Below are 12,071 nucleotides of genomic sequence, written 5' to 3'. Positions count from 1 at the left end.
GCCAAATCGATTAAATGAACAAAGTTATTTGCACTTTCTTCAAGTAACTTTACCGGACTTTTTAGAGGACGTACCGTTATTAATACGTGATGGCATGTGGTTCATACAAGATGGGGCGCTTCCGCATTATACCCTCAATGTTAGACAAAGTTTAAATGATGCATTTCCTAGGCGATGGATCGGAACGGGAAATGATGCTCTAATACAATGGCCTTCACGATCCCCAGATTTGACGCCATGTGACTTTTTTTGTGGGTCTTTTTGAAATCAACAGTTTATTCGACACCAGTCAAGAGTTGCATAATTGAATTTTCAAAGCAGTTGAAAATGTGAGAAATAAGCTGGAAGTTATGCAGAGAGTGCACTTTAACTTTTTGAAAAGAATCGATTTGTGTGTGCAAGAAAATGTTGCGCATTTTGAGCACGTGCTATGAAATTTTTGTAATAAAGTGTTTTAAACTGATTGCGTCTGTTAATAAAATTGCAAATATTTTTTAAACCGTTGTCTCTAATGATATTTAATAAGTATCCCTTTTTTAAACAGAAAAGATAGGGAAAAAGATTTTTCTACTCGAAATTGTCATACGTCGGAGCTCAAAAAAAGTTTTGACGGTTTAAAAATGTCCTAATGATCGCTTGTGGTGTCTTCAAAAAAATATAGCAAAATCGTTTACAAATTTGAATTTCTCATCCCATAAACACCCAGATACAAAATTTTGTGAAATTAGTTCGAAAAAGTCGAAAGCTATTTAACAAAATCGGATATCTTTTTTCAACTTTGACACTCTGTAGCTCTGTTATTATCGATTTTTGTACTAACGCAAGTTTAGTTAAATCAACTTAATATGAGTTCCACTATATCTGGAAGAGTGTTGAACACAGGAGTATCCCAACACCCTTTTTATTGGCATATCAACATGTGTTTCACTTTGTCCTAAATTTTATAACGAAGTTTCCAAATTTTTAAGGTAGTTAATTAAGTAGTTACGCATGCAGGGCCCTACCTTCAGTGGAAGGTTCGGGCATGCCGTATAGATGGCGTCGCCGCGTTAACGTGCCTTGTTTTCCGCAAATATAACATTGAAGCAATCAGGAAAAAGCCGTCAACTCGACTTCCTAATCTAACGAGCATGTCCATTCCCGCATGCCACTTTAAAAAGTGGTTGTGCACCGTGTTTCCACACTAAGACTGAGCCATATGGTCAGTTATGTACTGTTGCATTATGACAATTTAAATAATTTTTCCACTCATCTTTTCCGAGTTCGAGTAAAAAAGTTCAACGGATGAGATCTCATGCTGTTTGTTTTTGAAATTATAATTTTTAAAATTAACTATTTTTTAAGGTAGACTTCGCGCAGCGGTGAATATTTTTCAGTGGATTATTAGCTTATCGAAGAATAAAACAATCTTCCAGCAGTTCTTGAGCCAAACTGCCCTCAAAAGTACATATCTTCCAATCAGCGTGGTTTGAGAAGGCTAATTAAATCAGGCACAGATTATAATCAGTTTAGTTAAATAATAGATTCAATTAACGCGTAATTTATTTGCAATGTCCTGAGAAATTACCGGTACCAGCAGCAAGGAGTAACTTCCTGAATCCCATCCGTACCGCCCATTAACGTATTATCTGATATTAATACTGTCCTGTCCCATTTAAATAAAATCATCTCAACCATTAACGTTATCGTCCCGATACTGCGTTGCTGCTAACCAAAGTAAGTAATTAATCTTTGCAACACACTCCTTCATTTGTCCATGCATTTACATCCTGTAATACGTTTACTCATGCCCGCAATGTCTATTTTTTCTGTTATTGATCTTAGTTATTTAGTCCCGTAATAAACCCGCTATTGGCATCCTCGTGGTTTCTGCTGGTTCTTCCTTTTAATTCAAAGGATGGTATATGAGATCTACAGGAATCATGGAATTAAACCAGGTGCATTACGGCTTGACGCACCATACCTTCGATTTGAGATATTTCACGACTTTCCATTAACCTGAATTAACGAGCGAGATAACTTGAAAAATTCTCTATGATAAAACCGACTCGTTAAAACTATTTTTCCATAGTTTTAGAATTCCTTGATCGTTCCGGTTTCACCAAATAAATATTTCTCAGGAATCTCAATTAGTCTGACCGATTTCTGCCAAAATTTGTCATCGACCTTGAAACCATTACAGGGAGAGGTTCCCTTGAAAAATTCGTTAATTAAATTGAACCTCACACTAGTGATAAATATGGAAATTAGTCATTACAAAATGGTTAATTTGGATTGCTCTATTTGAGCGTAACTTATAGAAAAAGAGGACTATTTCCAGTGCCATTCGGAATGCTCTCTAGGAATTTATATTCACAGTCATCAGTCGATATTAAAAGCGGCCTAGGCCACAGGAATAATGATAGGATTTCCAAAGACTAATCCGCTGAACTTAGTCCGCGGATACACACTCCGTGGGAACCCGACCTACGGCCCAAAGAACAATAATTAAATAATGTTTGATTCCATCTGGATTTAATAGAGTGTTACATTATATTGTATGCTTCAGTGGGAAACAGACATAAATACTTTTGTTATGAGTAATTCACCTAGTGGTAATGAATTTATTCTTGATCGAGGATACAGGCTGTTTTATGGTAGAGGCAATCAGCCGTCTTATTAAATTATTAAATTTCAAATTCTTAATCTTTAACTTAACATTTTAAAAAATGGGCAAAAATAGCGTTTCCTGGCTGCGCACGTAAGTTGATCAAAAGTTATTAGCGTTTTGGGGATTGAAGAATACAATAAGACCATTATATTAGAAAATTATAAGCCCATTGTACATAAGGCAATTCTCAAGAAAACCTGCCGTTATTTAACTATTTCAGGAGCTTTTTACAAACATCTGGTCATAACCGCGCCTAAAGTATATTCCTGCCCAATTGACCAGAAAAACCGTAGTCGCTTTCGATTCCATTGGGTTTTACGTTAACTTGGATTTATATTCTGAATTAAAGAAATGGTCAGACTTTTTTAATTTACGTTTATAACATTAAAAATAAATTAAAAAATTCGGAATAAACCTCTTGGCTGAAAGATCTCACTCCCGGTTCTAGTTAAGATTCAATTTAAGTCTTGTTTACACAAGTTAATAATTTTAATTTCATGGTTCATCTTGACTGAATGCCGCAGAAACCGCTAAGTAATCCTGTGATATTGTAATCATCTATTCAGGGGCTCGAAAAAATTTGTTACCAATTTCGAAAAAAACGAGTTTTTGTGGTCGTCCAATTATCTTGGGTTTTGTGCGTCTATATGTTGGTCTGTTGAATTTTTTTGGGGCCAAATCATAAATTTGGATTATAGAAAGCAACCTGCAGTTTGCCTTTTAAAATGCGAAGCGGCGATTAACGCCTTTGAAGTTTCTATCTGAATGCTCTGGGTGTTTTATGCATTTTTTATGCATAACAAACTTTTTTGGCATATAAAGCTGGTTTACTTAGATATCCGTGACTTGAAAAACGACATCTACACCATTGGAATTTATCGCCACAAGAGAAGTAGCTGTAGAAGATACTGAGGAAAAATATTCAGATATGCCATGAAATTCCAATGGTGCTAACAAATTCTGATGTTCACGATTTTTACCGTAGGAATCAGTAGATAAGTTGTTGCTGGTTGCTGCACGAAAGTTGTGTTCACAGTGTGAGTACGTCCCTGCTTTATTGGATTAAAATGCACGCCTTCCAAATTACAAAGTGGTCTTTCGGCGTTCAATATACAGGGTGTTTCTAAATTATGATTCCGAATTGATATGGGAGGTAGGTTACGTCATTTTATCCCGGAAACTCTTAAAAAATGTGTGTCCATAAATGTTTAAAAAAGATACGTGGTGTTGTATGATAGTCTGGAAAACATACTTCTATCATTTTCTTCCAAAGGACGTTTGCAATTTTATTAAAAGTTGGGGTGCACAAGATGCGCCCGTCAGGTGCAACAATACTTGATGAATACATATTTCAGTTCTTATGGTAAGCAAATATCACGGGTGAACTTCCCTGGGTAAATACAAGTAAACTTAACAAATACCATTACAAATTGTTTGAAATGCCTTCCACCAACACGAATACAAGCTCTGACTCTTTTGAGGAAGTTAAATTGTACCTTCTCCGTTCACCTCTCATTTTGTTTTATCTTCGCAAACACAATCTCAATTCTTCGCTGTAAAAAGTTTTTATTGCGGATTGGCCTACTGTACATTTCCTTATCTACATTACCTTACAGAAAAAAATCTAAAGGATTTAGATCGAGGCTTCTTGGTGGCCATTTCTGTGAAGCATCCTGTCAACGACCAATCGATTTAGGAGAAAAAGTATTAATTGGATATCTCCTGACATTTCTGGAGTAGTACCATAGTGGATAGGCCACATCTTTTCACGCGTTTCCAAATTGATATCTTCCAGAACTTCTGAGCACAATTTAGACTTTCAAGTAAACTAACAGGGCCGAAAATACCAACTAGAGTGCTTTTTTTGTGTATTTTTAAAGAAAATAAAAAAAAAACTGGCCTAATATGCATTTTGCCTTGCACAAAGTACCTCTTGGAAAAAATCTTTAAGCCACTATTGCTATTTGTTTACCATAGCAACTAAAAATAATGTACTCATCGATTGTTGTTGCACTTGATGGACACATTTTGTATACCAACGTTCAATAAAATCGCAAAAAGCCCTTTGAAAGAAAATTCGAGAAGTAAGTTTGTCCAGGCCATCATAAAACATCCTCAATCTTTATTATTAATAATTTTTGGACACATTTATTTATATAAACTTTCCGGCATAAAATGATGTATTCTTCCTCCCATATCAATTTAGCACTATAATTTAGGAACATCCTGTATAATAAAGGCCCATTAAGGAAACAGCACCTTTGCAGCGTTTATTGCAGTGGTTCGATTTCTTTGTGGTGCTGACTAGCGTAGCACACTAAAAAGCTAAAATTTTGACTGTGCAATTTTCAAAAGAAAAACCAGTCAGTACAGTTCTAAATGCTGAGCGCTTGACCGCTGGACACTTCCTGAATGCGCTCTATGTCATTGGGGTTTCAATTTTCCGAAAAACCACCGACGGATTTGGTTTTTTGAAGTTTTAACAAACTCTTAAAATTTAAAGTGATGAACTGTCATTTATTTTTCGAACTTTTATTTATTTTTCTGATCAAATTTAAACTTAAAATTATGATCTTTCAATATTTCTCAAAATCAGTATCTTTTATGAATTATAGGAATTTCCACAAATATTGTTTATAAAATCGGTTCATGTCGAGGAAAACTATTTTTTTTTAATTTTTTCAATGCCTGCTTGGTACGACCCAAACGTTTCCATAGGAATATCGTCAAATTAAGAATAATGTTCCGAATAATTAGTGACATTCTGCACTTTTCATAGCTTCTATGAATTTTAAGTGGTTACAAATAACTTTCTCTCTTTGGCGTTTTCAGTTGCGAATCAAAATTCTTCGTTTAGCAGAATCGTTACGAATTTTCAGTTCAGTGAGCGACGACTTTCCTTGATGTTTTGCTTTTCGTAATTCCTTTCGGTACGGCCCTAATTTTTTTTTTGCCACTGCTGGGTTTCACCTTAAAATTGTATTGTAAATGCCTTTTTTATTGCTTCAAATACAATGTTTTTCATATTCGCGAGATTCCTTATGGCAATCAATATTCAAAAGGTCATTAGCGTGCCATAATGTTTTGAGGTCCAGCATTTTTTCAAAATCTATTTTTTATATATTATTATTATATATAATTTTTTTGGTCCTAAAATTTTCATGATATGCACTCTAAAAAGTCGTATTTTCTGCTGATTTGAAATACATATATTTCAAATTACAGTACAAACTGCCTTGTAATTAGTGAAGCATCCAGTGGTAAGGGGCAAATGGGTACCTGGACGCAGATCGGTTTTATGTCCGTCGTTCTAATATATCTAGGAAAGCTGAATTTAATGCTGTAGCTTTTCATTGCAATCACTCGAAAGTTGTCCGGAAAATTCGAGGGAAATTAAATCGAATATCTTCGCAAAACGTCACGGAAGTTGTTTAAATCCTAACCAAAAGTCACTCATTACTTATAATTATTTGAGTTGCATTATAATGAATTGCCCCCTAAACTAAACCTACCTTTACCATTTAATTCGCTGCCAGAGTCTTCCGACGGAGGTCCAGGCGGAGCTCTTAACCCGTGCCCCAAACCATGTGGGTACCTGGGCCTGCTCAAAGGTGAAAAGGCCCCTGGAAATTGCCCCAACAGCTGAGCTGCTCCTGGGAATTGCAACAAAGGAGCCCACGGAGGCCTGGGACTGAGATGGGCAGCTGCTGCCGCGTAGAGTTGCAGAGGCGGAGGTAGAACCCCCGTCTCCAAGACCATCTTGTTGACCTCTTCGGACACTTTGGCGGCGGTAACACACTGCGGGTCACTCAGCGGCAATTGTCATCTCACTTTCAAAGTTTCACTTGTCGAAATTTCTGTCTAGAGACTCACTATCTCGTCGAGCATCTCCTTCTCGAGGGAGTCCATTACAGAAAACACTCGCGTTTTCGTAATTCGTGTTGTATGGTCCAACCGTGCCCGGCACTGTTGAATCTATGAGGCTCAGATGCCCTGAACTTGACGTCCAACTATTTCAAAACCAACTGATGTGTTTTCTTTGGTGTAACGGGCCAGTGCTTCGTGTCCGAGGGGGCGTTCGCCGCCTTTAGCCCTCTCTCTTCTAGGCAGTTCGCTATTGGTTCGTGGCAGGGACGCCTATGGACTCGCCCCGCCCGAATGTAGTCGAATATCATTAACGGGGAAATATAAGGTGATGTCAATATGTTTCGTTATTTATCGCGAAAATTGATGGACCTTTTCAGGGCTAGTTGAAATTTAGCCTTTATTATTTTTTGATGGATTGGCGGCGTGACGCGACTGTTTTTCCGACATCAGGGGCGCAACTAATTACTGGTGCTGCCGACCAGGGGTGGCGCATGCGGTCGTCGCGGAGCAAGCGGGGGCCACTTTATATAATTGGGGATTTAATTTAACATGGGACCATTAATTATTTTATTAGGATGGCGCGGAATTTATTTGCGGCGATGTGGGTTAAAATACAATAATTCATCCGCTAGAGGTATAAAAACTGTTAAGGGAACGATTAATTAAAGATAATGGATAATGGCAATTTGTTTCCACAATGGTACTGCGTATCGATGCCAGTAAGGAGATATATACAGGGAGTTAATAGAACTTGAAATCACTGCATCAATATTTTCTTCAATAGACGTCCTTGCCAACATCCAGAAACAAGTATATATTTCAAGAATTCCACCTTTCGTGCTTACAAAACATTTTTGTTGTTAACCCTACAATATAGTCTTAACAAAAAAACTTTCAATTAGTTCAGTTCAGTTCGAGTTAACCTGAACTATACAATAAGTCCCATTTATGTTGACCCTGTCCACGTAAATCTTTAGTAAAAGGAGAAAGATCTATTCGCTTTGAAGAGAGTTCAGGGTGGGTGAACTTGAACCAACCCGAACTAACTTGACGGGGGGCGCTGTATATGTATGCTACAAAACGAGTCCGTCAACTGATATTATATTTCAACGTTATTGTCAAGATTAACATGTTAAGAGTGACATGTCAAGAGTGCCTGCCATAACACTTTACAAACTTTTAGTGTCAGCGAAAGATCAGAGAAATCAAAGTAATCGGTGGTGTTTAGAGTATGACGAAGAATTTTGGAGGTAGAGATTAATCAGATGGAGAATTTTGGTTTTGGATGACAAATTATAGAAGTAACAAATTCAAATTCAGCATCAAAAATTTCGACGTCTCTTCTAATATAAGCAGATTACCACGTAATCAATCTCTTTTTCGTTACCTATAGAGTTACTTATTTATGACGTGCGTTTTGATGTGAACGTACCGTGAATACCCATGAGCAAATAAGTGACAATATAACTGTTATTTTAATTTAAAGAGAGACACGCGATTGGTTTCCTAAATATCATTCGTTGCGCCTGTCATTTTTACGCTTGCCATCATTTTTAATTTTTATTCATACATGTCAAAATTTATGACTGATTTCAATTTATCAAACTGTGAGATACTTCATGTTATATCTTCAATGAAAGGTTTTTGAAATCTGAATTTCTCGTCGCCGGTAAAACTTCGGTGAATTGATTTCGTTTGGCAGCGGGTCAAACATTTCGAATTCTTTATATTATCTAATAGAATTATGTTTCACGTCGTAAGAGAACTTTTACATAACATTACGCAAATATCATTCAGTGCCAGTCTGACAACTTTTTCATCGATCGGGTGGTTCCTGTCAGCTCACTTACCTCAAGATCCGTTTCTGACTAAGATATAATTTCCTAAAATTTGAAATATATTTCAGGCCAGAAATTACTCAATGGTTGAAAATGTTACAACACTCGTGAAGTAAGACCTAGCAATAGCGAAAAAAAAATAGAATCATTCCGTCATGACAGAATTGTGGAAATTCGTATAGGCTCGAAAAACGAAGGACACCGCTGATTTTCGGGGATGAACTATATAAACTTCAAAATTATCAGTTTTACATGAATCTTACCACCTTAGATTCGCCGCTGACTATTAGGCAGTAGTCGCTGTAATTTGAAAAATATGATTAAAATCTACCGATATAGAATTTCTTCAAGCAAAGAGGATGGAGGAAAAAAATTGCAAAATTACTAAATCCTAAAAGGCTATGATACGCCAATTACTTTTTGAGTGCGTGCTATGAAATGTTTACGACAAAAAAATAAATAAATAAAAGAAATAAATTTGGAAAATTGTCGAGTCTCAAAACATTATGATACGCTAATGACTTATTGAACATTAAGCGCTCTAAGGGGTCTCCGTAATGGGTCGTAACCGAAAAGGGTTATAAAAGGTAAAGGTCATAATAATTGTCGTAATATTGAAACCTCAGAATAAAATTAATTTAATATAAAAGAAACGAGGCTTTAAGAAGCCGAAAAGATGGAGACTAGCAAGGAAAGAGTGTGCGTTTACTAATATAAACTCCACTGATTGCCATGGATATTGATGGCTCAAAAATTCTAATTTAGGTGCACTGCTTTTTTTTTAAGTCGAGCTTTTCTTGGTAGGAATATGCCTGGTATTTTACTAAATCCTTAAAAATTTGTCGAAGCTCTGAGAAGCGAAGGAGGCACACCACTGTCCTTCGCAAATATTCAATATATTTCACAATGTGTCAAACACGAAAAAAACAGGGGCGTACGTATAGAGAATTGAATATCGTCATAATGTCAAAGACGTTAGCGTTTGTGACACCCTGTATATGAGTGATACAAATAAATACTAGAAGCTTTGCGCTCACAGATTTAAAAGAACAGTCAGGGAGAAAGATGAGCATGGGATGTCCAAAAACGTTCCCATATCGGATGCAGTCGTTCGCTTAATCCTGGATCTCTTTAATCCTGTTATCTGGCATACACATCTCTAATAAATTGCATTGGGGATGAGCCATATTATGTGGGAAAAAGTGAGGAATACGTTAGGTATTAATTTTTGACAGTCATATAAGGGGATTAAAAAGGAAAGTCTCACGTACGCATCTCTGTGGAAAAGACGAATTTAATCGGTAACGGAAATCTCATACCAATTATTGTTCACATTATTTACAGGAAACTTCGCTGACTAACGTATTTTTTGTGGTAACTGGACTTTAATACCTTTTCCTCGTAACGCCTTCATACCGTTAAGTACGTGTGAAATCAAATATAAATTAGGTGTAAAAAAATTATTAATTAATAATTCATATGTAATTATGAACTGATACGAGTTTTCTTCTTCATTCTGCCGGCTTAAAGTTTAAATTGATGACTATTTGGTAAACTAAGTTTATAGTCGAAAAATGGCAGTTTCGACAATCAATTTGTGACAAGAATTGAGAGAACTCGATCATTAGAATTTGCACAAGAAAACTCCAGGACACGTCAGTTTTACTTTTAAGAGGCACATTTTCAGATCATAAATTCATATGTCTAGAGTCTTGGGCAATGTAGCAACCCTTTCGAGAATCTTAAATGGCAGGGGGGAGGTCAAGTGGCACATCAAATTAAAGATATTTTAATTCTCTTTACGAGTATGTTGAAAATTTTGTGCTCCGGTTTTAGACATTGTAAAAAAAACGTTTTTAAAACATCGGGGAAATAAGTCGAATTTCTGAATAATCTTTTATTTAATTCAGTGTTCAAATTGCGACCTATTTACTTCTATACAGTAATAAAGCCTTTGTTCAACTTTTTTCCGAATGTTTTGTAGCATTTCGGGAGTCATTGCACCACATGCTCTCACTGTTTCGTGGCGAAAATCTTATAAAGAGGTAGATTTCGTTTTATGAACAACAATTTTTACCCTTTCTTAACCCCATAAGAAAAAGTTCCATAGCGTCAAATCAAGCGATCTCGGGGGCCATTCCGAGAAACCTTTTCTGCCGATCTAGTGTTCGGGAAAATATTGATCTAACGTATTACGTATAGAAAGTGCACAGTATGGCGGAGTGCCATCCTGTTGAAAAAATATGTTATTCTCTGGGATCTGATCGTTTTTTTCAAGGATATCCACAATATGAGGGTAGATGAAGTCTTGAAGTAGAAGGAGGTAAGATTTACCTATCAGGTTATTAGGTAGAAAAAAAGGTCCAGCAATGCGATTTCGCAAAACTCCAGCCTATGTATTTAATTTTTCTGGACATTGTGAATGCTGTTCTTCTATAATTCTAGAATTCACATCATTCCAATACCTGCAATTATGCCTGTTGACAAAACCATTCATAAACAATATGCATTTTTCAGAAAAGCATGTGGAATACAAAAAAATGGAATTGATCAAAATGCGTTTTCACTCATTATCTCACAAAATTGCATGCGTCGATCTGGATCATTTTCATTGAGATCATGAATGAGATGCATCTTATAGGAATGGAAATAATGCTTTTTCAAGGTCCTCTGAATACTACAACGTGGAATACCTGATGTTTCTTCTAATTCTCGGGTGCTTGAACTATATGTTTCTTGATTTACATGATCCAGTTCAATATGTTCCAAAATTGCGATCTGTGCAGCTTCATTGTTTTTTTGTTACCAACGGATTCACTTTCCATGAATTTGAATATCGAGTTCGTCTCGTAGGGATGCCTTCTATTAAAACGTTTTACAATTTCTCGGGCTATTTCATGGCTTTTGAAATAGATGGTGATAATTTCGATTCTCCCTATAGTGGTGTAAATTACGATGCTTTGAATCTTTGGATGAATCGACAAATTTCGCGGTACAAATCCGATCGATGTAAAATCGAAACAAAGTACCCTTTCAATGTTAACAAAACCCATCACCTTATCTTAAGAATTCGATGATAAATATAATTTTTGTAGTATTAGCGACATTATTATTATTAAGTTTATGCCATTTTTTTAAATTGATTTTACCGATGTTTCAAAACGTTTCTTTTACAACAGTTAAAGGCGGAGCAAAAGAAATCAGCATACTTGTAGAAAGAATTTAAATATTTTTGATTTGATGTGCCACCTGACCTCCCGTGCCATTTAAGATTCTTGAAGGGGTTGGCACCCTGTTTGGGGGCATGACTCCACACCTACGAATTCATGATCTAAAAATGTCCCCCTTAAAAGTAAATTTGGCGTTCCTCTGGATTTTGCGAAGAAAGAAATTCCATTCAAGATATTTCGGGTGTACTGTTTTAAATTGGCCACCCTGTATGTACGATGTTTGAAATGAGGTCAGTTAATATTGTTCTAAAATTATAACGAAATTCATTCAAATTCGCAGTGTTGTCGCCAGAAAAGCAACTTTCAGCATCTAATCAGAGACGCATGTGGCAACTTTTAAACAATAAAAATTGGGAATCCGCGTTAAGTTAACATTTCTTCGAAATTCTCTATTGGCGAGAGCAACAATTCCCCACGAGTTTAAGTACATGCGGGAGAACTGACTTTGTCTAAATTTTAGAATGATTGTCCACAAACGTATTTTGC

At 36.2% G+C, this 12,071-nt stretch overlaps 1 protein-coding gene and 1 non-coding gene across 3 annotated transcripts in view; both read right to left on the bottom strand.

Moving 5' to 3' along the window:
• The window catches only part of LOC136343058 (homeobox protein unc-4-like), a 41,637-nt gene extending 34,975 nt beyond the window's left edge, over positions 1-6,662 (bottom strand). Inside the window, exon 1 of one of the 2 annotated variants that reach the window (XM_066289430.1) lies at positions 6,163-6,662. In XM_066289430.1, the coding sequence (XP_066145527.1) occupies positions 6,163-6,409 (247 nt within the window). In that variant the 5' untranslated portion in view covers positions 6,410-6,662. The remainder of the gene's footprint in view (positions 1-6,162) is intronic. The other variant, XM_066289431.1, reaches the window with a different exon arrangement.
• A 762-nt stretch (positions 6,663-7,424) lies between these two features.
• On the bottom strand, positions 7,425-7,538 carry LOC136343215 (U5 spliceosomal RNA). Its single transcript, XR_010732757.1, has one exon. It is a non-coding gene; the product is annotated as a U5 spliceosomal RNA (small nuclear RNA).
• Between the last annotated feature and the right edge of the window lie 4,533 nt (positions 7,539-12,071).

This window comes from Euwallacea fornicatus, chromosome 13 (genome assembly GCF_040115645.1).
Source record: "Euwallacea fornicatus isolate EFF26 chromosome 13, ASM4011564v1, whole genome shotgun sequence".
Taxonomy (NCBI): Eukaryota; Metazoa; Arthropoda; class Insecta; order Coleoptera; family Curculionidae; genus Euwallacea; species Euwallacea fornicatus.
This window is presented reverse-complemented; position numbering and strand designations above follow the sequence as displayed.